This window comes from Vulpes vulpes, chromosome 2, assembly GCF_048418805.1.
Source record: "Vulpes vulpes isolate BD-2025 chromosome 2, VulVul3, whole genome shotgun sequence".
NCBI lineage: Eukaryota > Metazoa > Chordata > Mammalia > Carnivora > Canidae > Vulpes > Vulpes vulpes.
Window position 1 is genome coordinate 742,439 of NC_132781.1, and position 23,981 is coordinate 766,419.

The 23,981-nt window shown below is 60.9% G+C and overlaps 1 protein-coding gene across 11 annotated transcripts in view; it reads left to right on the top strand.

Moving 5' to 3' along the window:
• Window positions 1–5,882: 5,882 nt before the first annotated feature.
• The window catches only part of CCDC57 (coiled-coil domain containing 57), a 99,929-nt gene continuing 81,830 nt past the window's right edge, over window positions 5,883–23,981 (top strand). For 7 of the 11 annotated variants that reach the window (XR_011999229.1, XR_011999230.1, XM_025999979.2 and 4 more), the window contains exons 1-4: window positions 5,992–6,145; window positions 13,603–13,874; window positions 14,140–14,560; window positions 16,726–16,834. Coding sequence is in view for 9 of the 11 variants with exons in the window: in XM_025999979.2 (XP_025855764.2) it covers window positions 14,148–14,560; window positions 16,726–16,834 (522 nt within the window). In the remaining 2 variants the exon portion in view is untranslated. Of the gene's footprint in view, window positions 6,146–11,615; window positions 12,758–13,602; window positions 14,561–16,725; window positions 16,835–23,981 lie in introns of those variants that run through there. The other 4 variants (XM_072745627.1, XM_025999980.2, XM_072745617.1 and 1 more) reach the window with 4 other exon arrangements.

Genomic DNA, 23,981 nt, shown 5'->3' on the forward strand with positions numbered 1-23,981 from the left:
CTGGGGGTGGGGGTGAGGGGTTGCGTGGTGTCTGTGGGGAGGCTGGGGTGTCTGGAGATTGAGGGCATCGGGGGTTGGGGTGCCTGGAGGCTGGACACGGAGCAGCCCCGAGTTCTGGGCTCCCCATGCCCCAGCCTGCTGCCCTCCAGTCCCTGGTCTGGCCCCCCTATGCTTTTCCTCCCCCTTGCTCCACTGCCCCTGCCCTCCACCCCACAGGTGCCACAGACGCTCTGCTGCTCCGTCCTTCCCCAGCGGTGGAGCCCTGGGGTGGGCCTGGGGGAGGTGGGTGGAAGCATCCACGCCCCCTCTTCCCCACAGGGTCCTCCTGCACCTGGGCCCTCCAGGTTCCACCTGCCTTGTCCCTGTGGCCCCGCTACCCATTCCTCCCCGCTCCGCTCCTGGAGGCCCCCCCCACCCCGAGCCCAGGCAGCAACAGACGGCTCCCCCTGTCCCTGCTCCATGTCCCTGGACTCAGAGGCGGTGGCTGTTTCCCAGGCCTTGTGTCCCTTGCCTGTCCCCAGCCCTGGCTGAGTGAGATGCTGCTGAGGAGCAGGGACCCCAGACAGCATCTGTGAAGGACTGGCAGCCACAGGCACCAGCGGGCTGGGGTGCGGGCCCCTCCCCTGGGGGCTGGCCCCGCGTGGCCTCAGCTGCCCGAGAGCCTGGGGGTCCCAACACAACTGGTGGCTCCAGGACTTCTGCTGGCCTGTGCCGGGCCTGACACTGGCCAAGCCATGCCCACAACGTACTTGCTCTTCAAGTGACGCGTGGCACCCATCACTGGGCAGGGACAGCTCAGAAGTCGCTGAGCCCAACCTGCACAGGACCTCCCTTTGTTAGGGTACCTTGCCTGGGGGGAACCTGGCAGGTGTGCGCTGCCCCCTGCACCCTGTTGGCCCCAGCCTCCAGGGCTCCCCTGCCTGGCTCTGCCCCTGCAGCTCCGAGGGCACCCCCACGCCCCCTGACCCCACTCCTCCTCTGTGTGTGCCAGCTGGAGCGCGGCCGTGCCCACTCCCAGGCCTCTCAAGACCATTCTTGTGCTGGTGACCCCGAGATGCACCAGTGCTCAGGCTCCCCGGGACCCCACGCCTCTTGGCCCCAGCAGACCTCCCTGGCCCCGCTGCCCTCCGGGTTCCGCTCTTTCCTGGGCTCGCACACCCACGCCCCGGCCAATCCTGGGCTCCTGTTCCCCGGGGCCATAGCCCCCCAGGGGGGACGGCCCTGCCGATGCCTGGAACCTGCCCGGACAGAGCAGGGGCTCCATGAACGCGGGTGAGGGAGGGACACCGGGGGATGGCGCCCTCTCACGCCAGCGCCAGCGGAGCTCCGGGTCCTGCCCCTGGTCCAGGCTCCCATGTGCCCACGCGGTGACGCAGGAAGCCTCCCAAAGCCCCCGAGGGCCAGGGCGCTGGCGGGGCCCCTGTCCTTTCCTCCTCGGCTGCGGGGCGGGGCATCAGGCCCCACAGCCAGCTCTGCCCGCACACTGCGCCCGGCCCTACACCCAGCGGGCTCTGCGGGGCCCACCCTGTTCCTCGATTCTGCTCTCCGGGGCTCAGGCTCGGCCCCTTGGGCTGCCCCTCCGTGGTGGTACCTGCCGTTACAGCCAGCCCGCCACGCTCCCCCACGGCCCCCTAATCTCAATGTGGAGCATTCGGGGCCCAGGGCGCAGGGGCAGAGCCCCCAGGTCCTGCCTGGCACGGGGAGATGCCAGGTGAGGCGTGGGTGTCTCGCCCTGCAGGGCATGGTGGGAGGGGCGGCCACCAGGCCTTGGCCGGGGCAGGGCCAGTGGGGCCGGGCTGCGTGCCAAGCGCGAGTGTTCCTCTAGCCTGCGGGGAAGGGAAGGCCTTGCCCCACCTTCCTGTTCCGACCGCAGTCCCCCCTCCCGGGTGACTCAGCACTGGGACGCAGTGGACCCGCCCGGGGGCTGGGGGGGATGTGGTGGGGGACCTCGGAGAGCAGGGGCGTGCAGAGGCCATGGGAGCGCCTTCGTCACCCCCAGGCCCAGAGGGGGAACCTCAGGTGGAAGCTGCCCCTCCCACGGGCCCCAGCCCCCGCAAGCCGCCTCAGGCCGCTGTCTGCGCAGTGGGCAGGATGCCAGCCCCGGTCAGGGCGGCCTTGGGGGCTGGGCTGGGGGCACGCTCCTCTTGGTGCCCGCCTGTTGGGCAGTGTGCCCCTTTCACACCAGCCCCCGAGGGCGTCACCTGCCAGCTCCACGTCTGCCACTGCGCTTGGACGTTGGTGAAACAACTACCCTGGGCCCTGTGGTCCCTTCGTCCCTCAGGAGCCCCGTCCTGCCCAACGGGGTCCCTTCCTGCTCCGGGCTGTGAGGGCCCCTCTGCTGTCGCAGCCTGCTGCCCAGTTCAGGTTCACAGGGTGCCCCGTGATGCTGGGGGGCAGGGGCCGCGTAGCTGGCTGTCCAGGGCGCACACTGGGGTTGAAGGACGTCACCCCCACCCCCCAGGTCGGCCCCGCCTTTCCTGCCCCCAGGCCCTCGAGCAAATGGGGAAGTTGCCATGGGCCCAACCTGAGGCCAGGGGCACGGGGCGGGGCACTTCCTGCTCCCACAGGGAGGCCACTTGCTCGAGGCCACACAGGTGTGCGCCCACCCCGGCACCGCCCCACGCGGAGGTCAGCACGGGGCCCCCCTGCTGCTCCCGGCATGTTCCTGGGCGCGCTGTCGCTTCCAGGCCAGGCTGTCCACACAGGGGCCACTCTGGCCACCAGGCCAGGCCGTACTCCAGGGTCCCAGAGCCACTGCCCTCCTGGCGTCCGATGCCCGGCAGCGGGATCACCTGCCACCCAGTGTTGAGACCCACCCTGGGCCTAGGCGTGGGGGCGGGGGGGGGCGCGGCAGCAGGACGCCCCTCCAGCCTTGGCCTCCTCATCTGTAACACGGGGGGCTCCGGAACCGCGCAGGGGGGCCCCGAAGGCCCTGGGCAGTACGGGGGGCCCGGGAAGCAGGGCTCCCTCGCTGGCCCTCTAGTGACCCTCCAGTGTGCACCCCCTCAAACCATCACTGAGCCACACCCAGCTGTGCTGGCCACCAGTGGGGGGCAGGGTCTGCATCTGTGATGAGGCGACCACGAGGTGGCCTGGGCAGGGCTCGCACCCGGGGCCGGCAACCCCTGCAGCCCCAGTGAACAGTCCGGAGCAGGCCGAACGGTGGCCCCGAAGGGGCAGGTCGGGGTCCTCGCCGCCAGCTCCCCAGGTGCCACCTTCTGGGGAAACAGGGTCTCTCTGGCTGCGGGCGGTTCAGACGAGGTCACCTGGGAGCAGGTGGGCCCTTGTCCGGTATGACTGGTGTCCTTATGAACAGAACAGCATGGGGGGACGGCGACATGGGGAGCAGGCCAGGTGCCCGCGGACGCAGCTTGGGGAGCAGGTGAGCACCAGGGCTGGCGGGGCTTCTCTCTGGGCCTCCAGAGGAGCACAGCCCGGCCCCACGTCCCTTCAGACTGGGGCCTCCAGAACCGTTTTCTGAAGCACCCACTTGTGATCTGTTACGGCAGCGCCGGGACACGGGCACCCACACTGTCATCAGCAGCAGGGACGCTGCAGGGCTCGCAGACCCTCCCGGCCCAGGGCGGGCAGGTGGCACTCTGAGTGCGGGAGGGGCCGCTGTGATCTGCTCTTCCAGGAGCGCACGGGGTCTGGCCCAAGCGTCGGTGCTGGCCTCGTTGAGGTCACTGGGGGGGGGTGCTGGGCGTTGGAGCTGGTGTCGGTGGGGTCACGGGGTGGGGGTCGCTGGGCGTCGGCGCTGGCCTTGGTGGGCTGAGGAGCCCCTGGAGGACGGGGGAGAGCGGGCTCCAGATTGGAGGTCACTATGCTGTTTAGATGAGTGAGGGATGAGCAGTGAGGGGCCTGAGGCGGGCAGGGGTGGCCACTGCTGAGAGGGGCCCCGGCCAGCCAGGGGCAGAGGCCATGGAAGGGCTCTGCACGCCTGACTCTGGTGGCCAGAATGTCCCTTCCTCTGCCCACAGGCATGTCCTGGGCCACTGGGCATGGGGCACGGACAAGGAGCCCCAGGGACACAAGAGCGCAGACCTCAGAGGGGCCATGGGGACTGGCCATGTGTGGGGAGGGCCCTGGCAGGGTGGCGAAGGCCCAGGCTCTTGGCAGGGCCCACTCCGGCCCCTGCCATTTTGTTGGCCGTGTGCCACGCAAGGGGAGGCGAGTGCTGCACCTCTCTGGGCCTGGCAGCCTCGAAGCCTTCCCTGGGATCCTGGTGAGCAGGTCTCAAGTTGTGAGGTGGGTGGGGCGAGGAAGGCGCATGTCCCACCCCAGGGCAGTAGGAGCTGGCCCTGCCCCGAGAAGCAAGGCCATGCTGTCCCTGTGGTTAGCACTGACGCCATCAGCAGTGCTGGCTGGGGGGTGAGGATGGCGAGGAATGGAGCTCCGGCTGTTAGGATTTGTTCCCATTGAAACAGGCGGGTCCCCTCGGCCCCTCCAGGGGGCTGAGCCAGGACCTGAGCCTCCAAGCACCAGGGAAGGGAGCATGTCCTCCCACCGTATGCAGAAGCAAGCCAAGTGCTGGAGAGATGTCGGACAGGAGGGGGCCAGGATCGAAGCCTGGCTCTGTGACAGCAGGTTGCCCTGGTCCGGAGGCCACTCCGGGATGCAGGTTAAAGGCTATGGGGACCCCGGGCTGCACCTCCAGGCCAGCCCGCTACGATCACTTGGTTTCTGCGCAGGATGTGAGATCTTCCATTTTTCATGAGGCTTTAATTATTGATCTGCTTCATATTTAATAACTCCTGGACCTCCCTCCAGGAGCAGAGCCTGGATTAGGGCGTGGGTCCAGCCCTGGCAGGACCCGCTTGGGGACCGGCCCCGGGGAGCCAGCGAGCCCCTGGGGTGGAGGAAACACAGGAGGGGTGACACAGGCCACATGTGAGTGTCCCACCAGGCTCTGCCAGGTGGGGGCTGGGCATGCGTTCTGTCCCCGCTTACTGCGCCAGGCCAGCGAGGAGGCCCTCAGGGGCTCCCCAGAGCTGTCCCCGAAGGAGCAGCAGGGCCTGGCCCGCCTCTGGGAGGCAGGCTGCCTGCAAGGGCGGTTTGGCTTTGTTTTCAACTTCTGTTTGCGCACAAAGGCAAAAGCGCACAAGTTAGGAGGGCGAACTGATGGATTCTCCGCACCGCACGCAACACACGGTGCGACCTCCGCAGGACGAGAGGCTGCTGGAGCCACCCGCCTCCCCCCAAGACCCATGCACGGTGCTGGGGGGGCACGGACCCGGCCCCACTGCCGCCCCCGATCGACCCTCCGCCCCCCCATCCCCCGCAGCCCCGGACCCCCTATAGACCCCTCCCCCACCGTGCAGCTCCGAGTACACCCGGCTCCCCGCTCCCCGTACAGCCCCAGTCGCCCCCGTGCAGCCCCACCCCCGTGCAGCCCCGCCCCCCGTGCAGCCCCAGCCCCCGTGCGGCCCCGCCCCCCCGTGTAGCCCCAGCTTCTACCCCGTGCAGCCCCAGCCGCCCCCGTGCAGCCCCAGCCGCCCCCGTGCAGCCCCGCCCCCACCCCGTGCAGCCCCACCCCCGTGCGGCCCCGCCCCCGTGCAGCCCCGCCCCCCCGTGTAGCCCCAGCCTCTACCCCGTGCAACCCCTCTCCCCCGTGCAGCCCCAGCCGCCTCCGTGCAGCCCCGCCCCCGTGCAGCCCCACCCCCGTGCGGCCCCTCCCCCGTGCAGCCCCGCCCCCACCCCGTGCAGCCCCGCCCCCCCGTGCAGCCCCAGCCCCCACCCCGTGCAACCCCGCCCCCCGTGCGGTTTCGCCCCCCACGGCCCCACCCCCGTGCAGCCCCACCCACGTGAGGCCCCGCCCCCCGTGCAGCCCCAGCCGCCCCGTGCAGCCCCACCCCCGTGCAGCCCTGCCCCCGTGCAGCCCCGCCCCCGTGCAGCCCTGCCCCCGTGGCCCCCGCCGTCCCTCCAGTTCCGGGGACCCTCTCCCGGCGTCAGGTGGGCGGGAATGAGCCCTTCGCCCCTTGGCGCCTGCGCGGGGCGGGTGAGAGGAGGCCGGAACCCGGCGCCGGAGCTCGCGTTTCCGGGCGGTGGGACCTGAGCGCCGCACCGAGCGCGCCGCGGCCCGAGGGCGGACTTGGTCACCATGGCGACGCGGCGGGACGGAGGCCGGTCCCCACGGGCGTGCGCGGTGAGCCTGGGGCGCGGGGGGGGCGGGGCCGCTCCCGGGCCCGGTGACGGGGTCGTCGCCTTCCCGGGGCGGGGCGGGGCGGGGCTGCGGGCCCCCCTCCCGCGAGCACCCAGCTGGCGCCCGCGGCCACGGCGGCCTGCCCCGCCCCGCGCGGAGGGTCCGAAGCCGGGAGGTCGGTCCGGCGGCCCGCCCAGTCGTGGAGAGACCCCCGCGGCGCGGCGGGGTCAGGCGGGGTCAGGCGGGGGCGGGGCGACTTGGGGTGGGACCCCGCGCTCCCGGGCCCGGGGCGCCGCCTGCCCCGCCGCAGCTCACGCCCGTGCTTTCCCTGTGTCCCATTCAAAAGTTGCCATTTTTCGTTAATGATACTTCCAGGCCACGGAAATTATCTTTTTTTAAAAAAATATTTTATTTACTTACTCGTTAGAGACCTAGAGAGAGAGAGAGACACACCCAGGCCGAAGGAGAAGCAGGCCCCATGCAGGGAGCCCGATGCGGGACTCGATCCGGGGACCCCAGGATCCCACCCTGGGCTGAAGGCGGCGCCAAACCGCTGCGCCACCCGGGGCTGCCCAATGTCTTGTTTCTACCACACTTTCTATCACAAGTGTTTTCTGAAACAATTATTAATACTTTTTTTTTTTTTTTTTACCAATTAAGGATTTTTCTGTTTCCATTATTCTTTCCACATATTAGTTGGAATTCTGTAAGAAAGAACCTCCCGCCCCCCCCCCCACCGTTTTTTTTAAGTAGGCTTCACACCCAACATGGGACTCGAACTCAGGACCCAGAGATCCAGAGTCACACAGGGACTCTACCGACTGAGCGAGCCGGGTGCCCCCAGCACCTTCCCTTCCTCCCTTCCCCCCTCACCTCCTGTTGGTGTACATGTTTTTATTTTGTTTTTATTCCACACCTGTATAATCTGTTGCTATAATGTAGCTAATTCTCCAGGTTTGGGCATCAGGAGCCCCTTCAAGCCATCGTGTCCCCCAACATTTCTCGGCACCGCCAGATGTTCCCCGCCCGTCCTGTGCTTTCTGGAGCAATTTCAGAATTGCCAATCCGTATTTCTGTGAAAAATAGACTACTAGCTAGAGTGTAATATTTGCATGCAGTTGTCTTGCTTTTTTTTTTTTTTTAAACACATTTCCATTTTTATGGTTTCATGCAGGTCTTTTTTTCTTTTTTAAGATTTACTTATTTATGATAGACAAAGAGAGAGAGAGAGAGAGAGGCGGAGACACAGGAGGAGGGAGAAGCAGGCTCCATGCAGGGAGCCCGACGTGGGACTTGATCCCGGGTCTCCAGGATCGCGCCCTGGGCCAAATGCAGGCGCTAAACCCCTGAGCCACCCAGGGATCCCCAGTTGTTTTGCTTTTATTCTTGGAATTTACAGTCAAGGTTTTTTATAAGATTATTTTAGTGCATTTATGTAGGTTTTTTTGCATTTATGTCAATCACTTGTTCCTGGTTTTTTTTTTTTTTTTTTTTTTGATATTTTATTTATTTATTCATGAGAGACACAGGCAGAGGGAGAAGCAGGCTCCATGCAGGGAGCCCGACGTGGGACTGGATCCCAGGTCTCCAGGTTCACGTCCTGGGCCAAAGGCAGCACCAAACCACTGAGCCACACGGGCTGCCCACTTGTTCCTCTTTGTATTTTGTTATGAGTCCTTATTGATTTTAAATTTCAGTGTGTGAACCATGTTCTAAAAGTCAGCAGCTCATGGGGCACCCGGCTGGCTCAGTTGGAAGAGTGCGGCCCTTGATCCCAGGGTCATGGGTTCGAGGCCCATGTTGGGTGTAGCGATTACTTAAATAAGTAAATAAAAAGTCAGCAGCTCTCAACTGTAAGGTGATTCAACTTCCCTTCTGCTTTTGTTCTCATTTACTCAATTTTTATTTGTTTGGTTTTTGTTATTTTTGGCAAAGGAATTTGGCAGGTGTAAATTGTAATGAAAAAGCACTGCGTATCCCTCACTTTAGCGGTGTCCCTTAACCCCAGCCAGTACCAGTGGTGGAATTAAGACCTATTGGAGGCTTGTCTCTCTTACTTGAGATTTTACACATGGTTGTGGGTACTGTTTGGCACTCAGTGAAGTGTGAGGAAGACGGCTTGTGGTCACAGGCCCCTGATTTTCATCCCCTAGACACTACGCTGGAAGAGTACGCGTACCGGGGTTAGCTGGACGGCCCTTGTTGGGATTCCAGAGGGCGCCAGCGTTGAGTCCCGTCCTGAGTGTAGTAACAGATGAGCCCCCTCCAGACTTTCCTTCAAGTCCCACAAAAGCGTTTTGTAAATTAAGGTCACTAATTTATAGTAATTAAGCTCACGTGTTTATAGAGCAGCAAGATAGCTTTCCTTAATGAAGTAGATTTGGGTTCTCGTGCGTTAGGAACGGGGGGCTTATTGGCCGCTGAGTCCAAAGCCCAGAGCATCTGGAACCGCAGCCTTGAGGGGAAGGAGGTAAAAAGAAACCTCTGCTCAGCCAGTGTGTCCAAGTGGCTTGTTCATCAGCGTCTGGTGACCGGCTTTTAGCCCTTTACAGATGTTCCCTTGTGTACATTGTGCACTCGGTAACTGCTTATGTTTTAATGAGATCGTGCAATGCTTTTCCAGTTAAGTACTTACGAGATATTTATTGTAAAACAAATTGTTCCAAATTTTTGGTCAGGCGCATGGAGTGTGATGAACTCCCGTGTCCTATCTGCGGATTGGGTAACCCGGGTTCGTCTCTGACGTGTTTTACTCTGATGTTCGGGTCGTCTGGGGAGTGGTAGGATTTGTCGGTGGGACGAAGCATCCTGCCATAGTCCTTCCCTGTCCCTCCAGCATCTCGTCCCTGGAGGCCTGCAGGAGGGGTGAGGCACCCCCAGGGCGAGGCCAGCCCCCTGCAGAGCCCCCTGCTTGCAGAGCTCTGCACCTCCCTTCACTGGGACTCATCTTTGTTTCCAGCCCTTTCCTTTTTTTTTTTTTTTAATTTTATTTATTTATTCATGATAGAGGGAGAGAGAGAGGCAGAGACACAAGCAGAGGGAGAAGCAGGCTCCATGCAAGGAGCTGGACACGGGACTCGATCCCAGGACTCCAGGATTGCACCCCGGGGCCAAAGGCAGGCGCTAAAGCGCTGAGCCACCTGGGGATCCCCTCCAGCCCTTGCCTCTTAACCGTGGTGCCAGCTGTCACAAACACTTGGCATGGACCCCACTTGGGGCTCTGGTAGTCTTTGGCTCCGTCCTAATTTGTGAGGACGTGTCTGAGTGTGTCACTAACCGGAGGTGCCGACTTCAGAGCCTCCGTCCCTTGTGCCCTGCCTGAGGAGTGCCAAGCTCCAAGCGTTGCCCCCCTGCCTCCCACAAGGCCGCCCCCGTGGTTGGGGTCACCCATACAGGCCCCTGGCCGGGTCGGCGGCGAGTGAGTCCCCAGCTGCCTTAGCTCGGGGGTGCAGTCGTATGTCTTACTGACGGAGGTCACCTTCCAGATGGGGCCCTGCGGCCTCCTCTGTCCGGGGCTGGGAGGCCATGGCCTTCGTGAGCAGTTATTTCCATCGTCCTAACACCTGGGGATTTCTAGGTGCTTTTCAGGCCTCGCAGGTCTGAAATAAGGGTTAGAAAGCTCAGTGTTTCACAAATGAGAAAGTCAGAGTGCTGCATGACGCAGCCCGGCCCTGCCCCATGCCCTGCTGGCCCCACGGGCTCTCTAGAACACCGTGAGCAGTGAGCAGAGCCGTGGTAACTGCGCGGCTCCCCCCTCTATGGGGCTCTCTGTAGTTTCCCCAGAAGTTTCATGTGGTGCCTCCTGAAACCTGGGTGCTGGCCGGGGACATCTGCTGGCTGACGGACAGGTTGGGTCCAGACTCTGAACCTGTGACGTTTAAAGCCGATTAATGTCAGCCTCAGGGCTTTTAGGGTCATCTTTGGTGAGATTTACACGCAGCGGGGCGCAGCTGTTGTGTGATGAGGGAGGGGTGCAGAGCGCCGGGAGGGCGCCTTCGTAGGGCCGGAGCCTGGGGGTGCGGAGGGCAGTAGGATCTGCTGTGCACGGTCCAAGCTGCTTGCTCTCTGGGGGGCGGGGGTGTCCTAGGACTCCTCGGGTGCCGTGCCAAGCAGGTTGAACTTTACCTTGAGAAGCCCAGAGCCACGGGCATGGTATCACGTGATCAGCTGTGTGTGTCACAGGAGTGAGCCCTGGGGGTAGCTGTGTGACCTGGTGGCAGGGCCTGGCACAGGACAGGGTGCTAACGAGCAGTCCCCAGAGGAGGGGAGGCCTGCTGACCTCCAGCCCTTGTGAAGGACGGTGGTGATGACTCATGGGCGCTTCAGGAGCCCGTGAGTCACCAGCGGTGGCTGTGGCGCGGGCGTTGTTCAGTGGCGTGTGTTTGCTTAAATCCTGGTTCTTTCCCTGGGAGTGGGTGCAGGCATGTGGGTGGCCAGGGTGCCTGTCGGTTTCTGTTGACGAGACTGTGGCTGACCCCAGAGCTCCTAGACCACAGCCAGCGCCCGGCCCATGCTCTCCCCTGCTAGAGGGTGTGGGGGTGCTCCCCAGTAGATGTACAGTTGGTGTGGGGAACCCCCAATGCGGAGGTCGGCAATGCCACGCCAGCGCTTTCGGTGGGCTGCGTGGCCGACGTGGCTAGCGTGGCCACCATAACCCTGGGTTCCCAGGGGTCCCGGGAGCCCTGCAGCCAGCACGGGGACCACAGCCCCCGCAGGACCTGTGAGCCTCCTGAGGGCCAAGCAGGGCCCCTTCCTGGCCGTCCTCACGGGCGGGGGCTTCCCTGACCTCTGTCCAGAGCAGCTGCTCCTGTGATGTGCAGTTACCTCCTCTGTCCATATTCTTTTGTGCTTCTGTCCTGCCCCAGGATGACAGCCCATTGGTGCGGGGACCCTACAGTCCGTCTCCAGTAGGTCAGACGGTCCCTGGCACCTGTGAAGAGCTAAATAAATACTTGGGTTGTTTTTTTTTTTTTGTATATTTTTTTTATTGGAGTTAGATTTGCCAACATATAGTATAACTCCCAGTGCTCATCCTAAATACTTGTTAAAGGAATTAAATGAACGACTTTGAGAAAGCTCACTGTGCCTGTTGGAGTTTTGTATCACCAGCATCAGTTTCCTGGTTACAGTGAGGTAGCACTTGAGATACAGCAGCAGAGGTTTGCTCCTGAGTGAGGCAAACATTTGTCATCCCCTTCGTGTGCTGGGACCTGGGGCTCAGAGCAGAGTCTCAGGTGACCTCCGCAGGTCTCGCTGTCTACTTGGGGGAATATTTGGCCACGGGCTGATTTGAAGCCAGTAACTTCCTTTTTTATTGAATTAAAAACTTTTTTTAAAATTTTTATTTATTTATGATAGTCACAGAGAGAGAGAGAGAGAGAGGCAGAGACATAGGCAGAGGGAGCAGGCTCCATGCTCTGGGAGCCCGACGTGGGATTCGATCCCGGGTCTCCAGGATCGCGCCCTGGGCCAAAGGCAGGTGCCAAACCGCTGGTTTGGTTTCAGGATCCCCTGAATTTAAAACTTAAAAGTAAATGTCTCTAGCTTTTCTGTGATTCGTTTCTACGTCCATCAACACGTCTAAAGGTCAAGTTATTGTGGATCTGGAGCAGGAGGGCTGGCGATTGGAGGGGAGGGTGCTTGGGTATTTGGGGTTGAGAGAAACCATGGCCCGTGCCCCGTGTGGAGCCACCTGGGGGTCTGACACCACCCAGCACATGGCGGCAGGTGGTAGGCTCCAGCTCGGCGTGTTCCAGCCCTGAGAGCGGGACGGTGACCCAGCTGTTTTGGAATGGGAAGCCCTAGGGAGTTAAGCTTTGTGTCCTTCTGTTTTCTAAGATCCTTTGGCGCCGCTCAGAGTGAGCGCGCAGCCTTGCGGAGAGGCCCCGCGCAGGCCAGGGATGATGGGGGGGATGAGGTGCGTGGGGATGGGCCGCAGCAGGCAATCAAGTCAAGGCTAATCCCAGGTTTAGCTTGGGCAGCTTGGAGCACGGCACCACACATCCGTGAAATGCTGATTATTATTTCTGGGGTCCTGACGATATTTTGGGATTCTCCAAATATCAGCCCTGACCATTTTGGCGATTTCTCCCTTACGTTTTTCTCCTTTCACCTTTTTTTTTTTTTCTTTGTAGCAAGAATCACTACCAGACTACCGTCGTTGAGCCCGAGTCCCAAGTCCCGTGCTGTGTCTGCGGGAGGCTTGCCCCTCCTGGACCACACTGGCTAACTGCATTTGCAAATTCATTGTTTCATTTTTTTTCCTCTTACTACCAAAATGTTATAGTGACACATTTCATTATATGGATAGTTTTTTGTTGGTGGTTTTCATTATTAGTAACTTCAGGAGTAAAATGAGACTTCACATCCCTAAAAAGTAGCCTTGGTGATTCACAGTGGTCGCCTGCGTAGGAGTCCTGGAGCTAACATAAAGGAAACGGAGCTCCGTGGCCCCGTGGGTCCTCTTGTTCCTGTACTTGCTGTACACGGACCGAGGCCGACGCTGCCTGGACCTCTGCGACCCCCTTTCACGGCGTCCCTTCAGGCCTCCGAGGTCCCACCCACTGTCCATCTCCCCTAGTCCCAGAAAACTCACCATCAACCACTACCAAACCAGTGAGTCAAGATGACACGGCACAGTGGGACCTTTTCTTTCTTTCTTTCTTTCTTTCTTTCTTTCTTTCTTTCTTTCTTTCTTTCTTTCTTTCTTTCTTTCTTTCTTCCTTTTTTTTTTTTTAGGTTTATTATTTGAGAGTGAGCGATCTAGCACGTGAGCAGGAGGAGGGGCAGCAGGAGAGGGGAAGCCGACTCCTGGCTTCCCTGATCTCACGACCTTGAGACGATGACCTGAGCTCACACCAAGAGTCGGTCACTCAGCTCAGCCCATGGAGTCCCCCAGGCGCCCCGGGATTTTTTTCTTCTTAAAAAAGAAGTGTCTGGGTGGCTCCTTCAGTGAAGCGTCTGCCTTCGGCTCAGGTCATGGCCTCATGGTCCTAGGATTGAGTCCCGAGCTGGGCAAAATAAAAAGACCCACTTCACACGACTCAAGACATTTTAGAATCTTTGGGATGAGAGTGATACTCAGACGTCCCTGGCCCTTTGGGAAGGTGCTGTCGGGGACGGGCTGCTGTTTGCCCTGGAGCCTCTGCCCCCAGGATGACAGTGGGCTTGCTGTGTGGCCTGGGGTAGAGGCCCAGAGCACCCCTTGCCTGCCAGGTGATGGAATGTCAGCAGTCCCTGTGGTCTCAGCACGCCTGGCAGCCCTTGCTAGCTGCCCCCACCACGCACATGCACGCAGCCCATCCTTGGTACACGCAGGAGCAAGGGGTATTTAGCACTTGTTACAGTTTGACAAAGTAGTTTTACGCTGTTGAATCTAATAATTAAAAAGTAGAGCTTATGTACTATATATCTTTTAAAATTTTATTTTCCTTTAGTGCTTTGTTGTTATTGTGTTTTAGGAAAGGATCAATCCGTGATGGATTAGAAATAGAAGAGCCAAGGAACCTGCCCCTGAGTGCTGAATCTCCAGGAGCCGGGCCCGCGGCAGGAGCGGAGTGAGGGGCAGGAGGGGTGTTGGCCCTCAGAGGCTGGGGGACTCCAGCGCTTGCTCAGCTCCTTGGCTGCCTCGTTTTCTCATCTGCAAAGTGGGAGAGCACTTCGTGAGCCTGTTTTATTTTTTTATTTATTTATTTTTTTCGTGAGCCTGTTGTAAAGGACCCAGCCCTTGTAGGTGAGCAAACGATGTTTCCTATGTCTCCTTCCTCTGCGACCCTAGGCTTACCCCCTGGGCTCTGCTGCAGGGTGAGAGTAGGCTGGACCCTGGGGGGGTCACCTGGGGTGCTTCAGAACATACGCGTGGCCAGACGGCTGCTCACTGGCCCAGGGCGTGCTCCGTGGTGGTGACAGCGATGCTGGAGATGGGGATCTGAGGCGGGTGTTGGAGGACTGCTCAAGCGCCTCACCGGGGCCTGCTTCCCGCCTTCTCCCTGCTGCAGCTTTCTGGATGCTGCCGCCGCCCTCGCCCTCAGAGGCGGCCCTGAGCCAGCTGCTGGCCCGCAAGGAGGAGGAGTGGAGGGCGCTGCAGGCCCACCGCTGCCAGCTGCAGGAGGCCAGGCTGCAGGCCGCGCACAGCCAGCTGCATGAGGCGCAGGGGGCGCTGCGGTGCCTGCAGGAGGACTTCGCGTACAACCTGCAGGTGCTGGAGGAGCGGGACCTCGAGCTGGAGCGCTACGACGCTGCGTTTGCCGAGGCCCGTGGGCGGGAGGAGGCGCGGCAGGCGGAGCTGAGCGAGCTGAGGGTGCAGGTGGCCCGGCTGAGGCAGGCGCTCGCCGGCGAGGCCCAGCGGCGGGAGGACCTGCAGCAGCAGCTCCAGCTGAAGCAGCAGGAGCACCGGCTGGAGCTGGAGCGCATCCACAGGTGAGGTGAGGTGCCGTTCCCGCAGCGCAGTCAGCACGGCAGGACGTTGCTTTCCATGCCAGGCACTCTCTGCGAATTGTGAGTCCGCATCATTTCACCAAGACACGTGAGCCGAGATTGTTTAAATGATGCAAAATAGCTAGTAATTCCCAAGCGCGGGGAGCTCATGTGAGGCAGGTTGACCGTGAACCCGAAGCCCCAGAAGCCGCTCTCATGGCACACGCACCCCTCTCCCCCTTGAGAGAGAGAACACGGGCTTCATTTTAAAAACTTTGCTGTCCTGAGACACCTGGGTGGCTCAGCGGTGGAGCACCTGCCTTTGGCTTAGGGCCTGATCCTGGGGTCCTGGGATCGAGTCCCACGTTGGGCTCCCCGCAGGGAGCCTGCTTCTTCCTCTGCCTGGGTCTCTGCCTCTCTCTGTGTCTCTCAGGAATAAATAAAATCTAAAAAAAAAAAAATCTTTGTTGCCCTTCCCCTGTCAGGGTGTATGTTTGTGATGTCACCTTTACTGTCAGGGTGCATCCCTCTGGTGCGTGTGTGTGCACACAGACGTCAGCAGCAGGCAGCATCTTGCAGGTTCTCTTTGCACTTAAAGTGGGGCCCTGAAGAGTGTGTCATGTTGTCAGTTTGTACTGAGAAGTGCTCGTGGGACAACCCAGTAGTAACAGTGTCGTGGACAGTGGTTCTGTACGGAAGATGGGGAGGCGAGGAGGGAAAGCTGCCCGAGGGCTCTGCTGTGTTCATGGCTGTGGAGGATTGTGGCAGCTTCCCAGCAACGGGGCAGCTTTTCCCTGGGCCTCCCATCGAGTGCACCATGCCTTTTTTTTTTTTTTCTTAAAAGATTTTATTTATTCATGAGACACAGAGAGAGGGAGGCAGAGGCACAGGCAGAGGGAGAAGCAGGCTCCCTGCGGGGAGCCCGATGTGGGACTCGATCCCAGGACCCCAGGGTCACGCCCTGAGCTGAAGGCAGATGCTCCACCGCTGAGCCACCCGCGTGCCCCGCAGCCACATCCCTTTACGAGGCTACCTGGCCTTGTTCTGTGTTTGCCGGGTGCGTTAGCGCTGTGCTCCTCTGCAGCAGGAGACTCAGTGGCAGGCCAGGTGTCAGGTGGGGAGGCCTACGTCAGTGGGTGTGGGACCATTGGGACCCCCCGGCCTCCTGCCCGCCCACTGGCTGGCATCTCCAGTAATAAGGCGTTGGCGTAGCTCCCAGGGGCCCGGTACCGCCCTCCTCAGGGACGCCTGAAAGCTCCACCACGGTCAGCGTCCCCTGGAGCAAGGAAGGCTGCATGGCCTCCCCGCGGGGTGACATCCTGACTCTCCCCGGACTCTGTGATGCTCCTGGAGGATCAGCAGCAGCTGCTCCTCACACTGGGACACATGGGGCCAGTGCGCCCTCCGTGGAAATACTGATTTTCTTTCCCACAGCTGTTTTTGAGAGATTTTAAAGCATCGGTGAAGTGCTCCACATCATCCTGTAAAGTGTCTCCTTACCTCATTCCCCCCTCCTTTTTTTTTTTTTTTTTGCTAAATTTGAGATATTTTTAGCCGTTTCTTCAAGTACGTGTCAGCCCTCCTCTGCTCCCGGGCTAGGGCTCCGTGGCTGGGCATTCGGCCCCGGCGACTGTCCCGCGGCTCCCGGGGGCTCCACTCACGCTCTTGTGTTTCTCTCCATCGTGTGATGGAGCCATCCCTGTGGCTCTAGTGGTCAAGCTCATGGATTCTTTCTCTGTCCTGTTGTCAGGGTTGTCCGGCTGTTGAGCCCACCCCACGGAGTCTTGTTTGGTTGTCATATTTCCTAGTCCTCAATTTCTGTTTGATTCTTTGTTTTTCTTTGCCGAGAGTTTCTAATTTTTTATTTAGGAAAGCTCTGAATGGCTTGCTGAAGCGTTTTAGATAACGGCTGCCTTAAAAACCCTCGTAGGGAGTCTCCGCGTCTGTGTCCTGTCGCTGTAGGTGTGTGCTGATTGCGTTTTCCTGTTCGGGGTGGACCTTCCTGACCCAGGGCTTCCGCTTGTGTCCTGGACACTTTGGGAGTCTCGTGGTGTGACTGTGGTGCCACTTGAGGCTCCTGCTGAAGCCACCGCCGGGAGGGCCCTGCAAATGGGACCCCTCGGGGAGCATTCAGTGTGAGTTTTCTTAATACTGTGATGTTCACACAGTGACAAGAACAGCGAGATGGATCAGCAGCGGGAACAGTACGAAAACCTGAAGTGGCAGCTGCAGAGGAAGCTGGAGGAGCTCGAGGGCGAACTTGCTCTGCAGAGACAGGTAGGCGCGCGGGTCTGGCCCCTGCTCGGTGCCTGCACCGCCCGCCCGCGCTCACGCCGTGCCGGTGAGGAGAAGACGGCCTTCTGTGGACTGTGTGTACCGTGGGGTCAAAGTTGAATGAGTGGAGCAGGTTCCATCCTGGGGTGGCCTGGACAGGACAGAGGGCGTCCGCACCTCGTCTGCCGTGCCTCCCTCCGTGCTCTCGCTCCTCAGAAAACGGTCAATGTTTTCTTCTTCATTTCTTTTAGAAAAAAGTATTTGTGTTGCTTACTGTAGGAAAGAGCTGGGAACTCAAATTGTGAAAACTGTGTTTCTGTCAAGAAAACCATAGGTCGGGGATCCCTGGGTGGCGCAGCAGTTTCACGCCTGCCTTTGGCCGGGGGCGCGATCCTGGGGTCCCGGGATCGAGTCCCGAGTCGGGCTCCCAGCATGGAGCCTGCTTCTCCCTCTGCCTGTGTCTCTGCCTCTCTCTCTCTCTTTCTCTATGTCTATCATAAATAAATAATGAATTTTAAAAAAAGAAATTTGTTTAAAAAAAAAAACCATAGGTCATCCTATGTTTTTTTTTTTTTTTTTTAAGATTTTATTTATTTGAGAGAGGGAGTGAGCAAGTGAAAGAGCACGAGCAGGGGGAGGGCCGGGGGCGAAGCTGACACCCCGCTGAGCAGGGAGCCTGACGCGGGCTCGACCCCAGGACCCCGGGATCATGACCTGAGCTGAAGGCAGATGCTTCACCCACTGAGTCTCCAGGAGCCCCGAGATCATCCTGTTTCAGGATAGATGTGTCAGCCGACAGGTGGCACTTAAACCTGTCACCAAATTTCCCCTCATGACGCTGATACTCAGCCGTGCTCCTGACAGAATGAGGTGTGCTGGGGTTTGGGTGAGGATGCCGTTCACACGTGTGGCCCGAGTCCATGTCCCCGGAGCCCTGTGAGCGCGGGTGCTGGGGGGTCCTTTGACCATGGGCTGAGCTTGGTCATCGGAGCCATGGCAGCCTTTGCGGGGTCTGCCTCCGTGAAGCTCCTTGCACACGTGTGACCTCATCTCGCAGCAGAGAGGCAGTGTTCACATGAATTTCACAGATGGGACTTAAAGTCACCTGCCCCCGATCCCCTTAATAAATGGCAGAGACAGAATTTGAGTCCATTGTGTAAACTCTTAGCCACTGTCACCCTGCCCTGGGATTGTGGTGGTTGGCAGCAAGAACTCCCGTCCCCCCCCAAGGTCCTTCCGGCTCGACTAAGTCAGATCAGCATGAGACAGAGGCACAGGCGAAAACCACATTCAACAGGTGTATGCTTGGGGGGCCGCACCGACACGGAAGTTGCAGAGTCAGGCACAGTGAGGTCTGAGCCGTGGAGAAGGGGGTGGGCGTCTGGGACTTCAGGGGAGAGCACGCTCCTCCCGCGGTGAGAATAGCCAATGTTTGCCCTGCCAGGGGCGCCCACGTGACTCCTGATCTCAGGGTCGTGAGCTGGAGCCCCACGTTGGACACAGACGTTATTTAAAGAAACGTGCGTGTGTGTGTATTGAAGATGTCTGGGAAAAAAGATGTTTGCCCTTCCACACAGATCGGTCACTCAGATAAACTTGATCTCTGCTAAGACCCTTATTCTGGGGAAGACGCCCAATTTAGCTGCTTCTGTGTGGTTGAGAGAGGAACAGAAGTTTCTCTTGAGGCTGCAGGGTCTCAAGTGCCTCCAGCTCAAAACACTGCACATGCCGAAGTGTGTGTTCAGGGACGTCTGAGCCCCTTCACACTGTCCTCATCCCCGTTCTAGACGGCTGCTCACGCTAGCCGAGAAGGAGCCGGATCTGAAGTCCGCTTGAGCCGTGTCGTCTCGCTGCCCGTTCTCAGCCGTCGGCTCGGGCTCGTTCCCTGCGTCTTGGTGCGTGCGGCGCGCTGGCGGCTCCGTCCAGGCGCTGGGGCAGCGTGGGGTGGACCCGTGCTGCTGGTGGGCTGGCCCGTGGCCCCGAGGCGCCGTGTCGGCCCCCGAGACAGGGCAGGGTGTCCTGAGAGGGGCCGTGCCCGTCGGGCCGGGAAGGCACCTGTGGCCGCGGAGGCGGCGGCCGAGGCCCTGCTCGCAGCCAGGCTTACTGCCGCAGCGCGTGGCGCCCTTTCCCTCCCCTCCGGCAGCTCCACGCTCCTCCGTGACGCGGCGTGGCTGGGGCCCATACAGCTCCTCAGACCTCCTGCAGGGACCTCATGGGCGGGTTTGGCTTCTGGAAACAGCTCAAGGCCTGAGCAGCAGGGTGGAGGGACCGTTGTGACTCACCTGGGAGTCATGAGGCTCCCGCAGGCAGGCTGTCCTGACGCTCGGGGGCAGTGGTGACCCGGGGACCTGCGGGGCTTCCCGGCCTGTCGCCACTCAGCCGTTGCTGTGACTCAGGCTGGTTCCAGCTTTGAGCTCCCGCGTCAGCCGCCACAGGGGACGCTGGTTTCCAGAGCAGCCCTCGCTCTGGAAGGAAGGAAGCTTGATGTTGAAACTCCCCAGCGTTGCCGTCCCCCAAGGCGGCTGCTGGGACTGCGGGCGGCATCTGTCCAGCGTGGTTCTCAGGATGTGGCGTACGTGGGCTCGGCCCCGCTCTGCTGCCCACAGCTTGCTGTTTCGGTGGTTGGACTGGCTCTTAGGTGATCCCCTTCGGGCGGGTTTCCTGCCTCTTGTTCTGAAGGTCTTTGTGTCCGTTATTGACCTGTCAGAGGTAGAACGGATTCACTAGCGGTGATGATTTCTCTCTTGAAAGATGAGGTCTGAGATGACGGGAACTGAGTTGGTCTGTTTGACTCCTGCTGCACCTGCAAGTAGTTGGCTCTGGGTCAAGGGAAGCCGCCTTCTGTGTTGGCGAGCGTCGCAGGAGTAGACGAGGAACGATTGATTGATGTAGTCATTCGTTTAACAAATACCGTTGGCACGTGAGTCACGTGCTCGGCGTCCCCCCAGGTCCTGGAGTTAGGACGTGAGCACCTGGACCTGCCTGCTCTGGGAGTGAACTGTCCCTCGTGGGTCGGAGTAGACCCCCTAACAGTGCAGCCTCTAGTGGGATATCCCGAGGGTGTCACCCGCACGACCAGTAAGGCACAGTGGTCAGGAAGAGGACCCGTGAGCTGAAGCCTGCGGGTGGTGAGGGATGTGGAGGGAGGGGTGCTACCTGCATGTGTAGGGGGCCCGGGGCAGGCGTCCCAGGTCAGTGGTGCAGAGGTGTAGGTGGCCACGTCGGGCTCACGGGCAGCAGCCCCGGGTACAGCAGCAGTGCTGTCAGGCCGCGTGGGAGGGGGCTCCTGGGCTTCCAGGCACACGTGTTGGGTGAGAGGGGATTTTGCACATTGGAGGTCAGGTGGGGGTTGCAGGGTACAGAGCTGGGAGCCCCAAGGGGGTGTAGACAGAGGAGCCTTGGGCAGAGCCTTCAACAGGAGGGTGGGAGGCAAGGGCCGGTCAGAGGACCAGAGGAAGGTGGGCGCCCTGGAGCCGGAGAGCAGGAGGGTGGAGGTGGGCGTGAGTGCGAGTCGGGCTGAAGCGCTCCTGGTTCCTGGGCTCCCCTCTCAGGCCAGCGCCGCCCTGCTGGCCCTGTGCATCCGCAAGTCGCCCCGCACCCGGGGCCCGCAGAGCTTTGAGCAGAAGTCAAACGCTTCGCAGTTTTGTGATAGAAAAGAATCCCACTGATTCTCCTATTCTGGACCCAATAAGGGGTATTCCTGTGACCCCTTATGCTTCGTTTTGCTTTTCAAAGGATGAAAAAAGTAAAACGTAAGCTCTTTTTTTCTTTTTTCTTTTTTTTTTTTAAAGATTTATTTATTTATTCATGAGAGACACAGAGAGAGAGAGATAGAGGCAGAGACCCAGGCAGAGCGAGAAGCAGGCTCCATGCAGGGAGCCCGACGTGGGACTCGATCCCGGGTCCCCAGGATCACAACCCGGGCTGAAGGCAGGCGCTCACCTGCTGAGCCACCCGGGTGCCCAAAACATATGCTTTCGGCCGTACTGTGAGTGTCCGAGGCCCCCGCTCGACCTTCAGAGACGCGGGGATCCAGCTGCGTGTATCCCGGGAGGTGCGCGGCTCCCACCTGCCTCCCTGGGAGAGGCCGGATGTGGCCACGTCGTCGCTGGCAGTCGGGCTGCGTTCGGCCTCCCCTCTGAGCTTCCCGGGTAGCGGAGTCTGCGGAGCCCCGTCGCCTCATCAGCCACGCGCCGGCTCTGCCGTGCTGTCCGCACGCTGTGCTGAGGGCCCTGCCCGCCGGCTCCTTTGCGGGGACGGCCTTCACGCGCCGCGGGTCACCTGTCCCCTGCTCTAGGCGCCGGGGCTGGGGCGGGTCACCGTGACACCGTGGGGCGGGACAGACCAAGTCAGAGCCTGACTCCCGTTTCCCGGCCTCAGGGCCGCTCTGCCCCCACCCCTGTCAGTTCCTCACAGTGAGCCCATCTGAGGAGTCAGCACACCCGCGCCTCAGTCCACGCGGCAGGTGGGCCGTGCGGGCCCGTCGCTTCTCACGGGGAGCGGGACACTAGGGCCCGACCGCGGTGAGGACCGGGCGTGGCGGGCGGGGCCTGGCCTGGCGTCAGGTGGAGGGCTGGCGTGCGCACAGTGCCCAGCAGGCAGGGGCTCCCTGGGCAGCACTGCTCGCCCCCGGGCAGAAGGGGGGGCCGGCGCGGGCTGTGGGGCCTGCCGCACAGGGCGACGTGGGGGCCCGCCCGCCACATGCGCCGTCAGCTCCCAGGTGCCCGCGGTCTGCACCACGACCCCTTCGGACGCTCGCACACGCGTAACCGCCAGGACAGAAGCCGGTGTCACGTGAAGTCCCAGCAGCCGTGACGGGCGACGCCTGTCGTTGCGCGAGTCCCACGGCACGCTGTGGCGGTGCCTGTTCCTTCTCTGGCTGCTGCGTGCCCCGGTGGCCGTGGCAGTCGCCTTGCCGCTCACCGGGGCAGGGCCGTTTCAGGCTTCTGGGTCGTTTCGGTTCCAGGCCAGTACAGGTGACGTTGCCGAGAGCCTTCTCGGCAGGCCTCCGTGCATTTGGGTAAATCACTCACTTGGGAGCAGAGTTTCTGGCTTGTGCACTAGGGCACATTTAACTTTGTGGGACGCCGTCAGACTGTTTTCCAAGCCACTTGTACTGTTACGTTCCCGGCCGCGCCGCAGGTTCTTGCGGCTCCACGTCCTTGTCAGGCCGAGCGTCACTGTCTCTCCCATTTCAGCCGTTCTCCGGGGTGTGTCGTGCTGTCTCCTTGTGCTTTTACTTTCCTAGCCCGACGGTCGGCGTGGAAGCGTCCTTTCAGGTGTTCCTCGGCCAGCGACACACCTTTTTTGTGAAGTGTCTGTTTACCTTTGCTGCTCCTCTTAGAACGTGGATTATTTGTCGTCTTGTCGTTGATACGTGAGAGTTCCTTATGTATCCCAGAAACAAGGCCTCGGGTACGTGAGCTACAAGCATCCTCTCCATCTTGGGCTCGGCCTTTTCCTTCCTCAGTAGCAGCAGGTGATTGAACTTCGGTGACGGTCCGGTGAGCTTTTTATTGCCTCATTCCTGAATAGGCGCATCCAACTGAGGCAGGATGGTGGGACATTGAGACTTGCCAGCAGCATGGGAAGGAAGCCAAGAGTAGCAGGGAAAGTGGCCCCGAGAGAAGAAATGGTTCCTGGGTCAGTGATCCTGATGGCCCCACTGTGGGGTGAGGCTGCCGGGTGGTCGGCAGACGTGCCCACGCCAGCACCTGGTTGGCCCGGCTGGTCTAGCTGCAGACGAGTCGGCGATGCTGTGACCCCCTGCCCTCTCCACAGGTGAGAACTTGAGCCTGCCTGGAGTGGGGTGGGGGCAGGGCCAGCCTCGCCTCATGTCGTGTCTTAGTTTCCGGGCTCTTGGGGTCTCCCTGTGATTAGCGCCACCAGAGATAACCCAGGAACCGAGTGCTGGGAGGAGGGACCATTCACAAAACAAGAAAGAATTGGGACTGTTAACAATATATTTAAAGAGATAAATTCAGATTGAAGAGAAAAAAGAAAATCTGGGGAGAAGTTTAAGAGACGTGTAGGATCAGCTGAGATGTTCGATGCAGCCGTCACTTCCAGAGACATGGTGGAAAACAAGAAGGGGCAGACTGGCGGGGAACGAGCGCGGTCACTTCCTGGGGTGGGGATTTCGAACAAACGGCCTGCAAGGCCCGAGCAAGGAGCCGAGGTGTTTCAGAGGCACCTGGAAAACCTAGGGAGTGGAGAACGGACACGGCGGCGCCGCTGCTCGGCGGTGTGGGCGCAGGGCCCTCGCGTCTGCACACACAGGTGGAGGGGCCTGCCCATCTGGGCTCAGCAGGGTCTCCCGGAAGTTACTGGAGCGCGCTCTAGCCTGGCCAGGGCCAGGGGCTCGGACTTAGCCGCCTCCATTCCCTTCTGAGTTCAGGATGGGGGGAGCCAGGAGATGGGAGCTGGACAGGCTGCCGGGAGAATGGGGGCCCGAGCTGAGCAGGCGTCCCGATATCCCCAAGATCGGTGGCCCCAGCACAGGGCTGAGCTGGTGGCCTCACATCCCAGAGTGCTCCGCAGGAGCCACCGGGCCCGGGCCAGCCAGAGCTTCCAACCTCAGGGGGAGGCCGTGGGGGGTGTGGCAGGCAGCAGAGGCTCTCCCCAGAGGAGGGGGCGCAGGAGCCCCGGGACACGTGGGGAGCGTGAGGAGCAGCCGGGGACAGCTGAGCAGTAGCCCCGGAGAAGCCAGGCCGGAGTGTGGAGGCTGAGGCCTCCGGGGGCCACGGCCCAGGACAGGGGTCCCGCTGCCCAGGTGGACGCCGCGGAGGAGCTTGGGGGACCGAGGTGGAAGGGCTGGGGGTGAGCCGCTCCAGGAGAAACAGCCGGCTGTTGGTGAGCTTTTATCGTCACAATAACCTGTGGAATTTCTGGAGTCAGCCTGGGGGGTGAAGCTCAGAAGACTGCCTGCTTGCAGAGCCGGGGCCCAGAGCCGTGGGATGGGGCTGGCCTCCAGGGCCCGTCCCCGCGAGGACACAGGCAGGGCGCCGTGGCATGTGCATGGCGTGCGGAGACCCAGCCCAAACTGTTGAAAGCTGTTGCGGTGCCGACCCGCACCGCGGCCTCCGTCCCAAGCCCCCAGTAGTGCACAGGTCCCGTGGGCGCCCGCAGGACCCGGTGGCACCACCCGGCA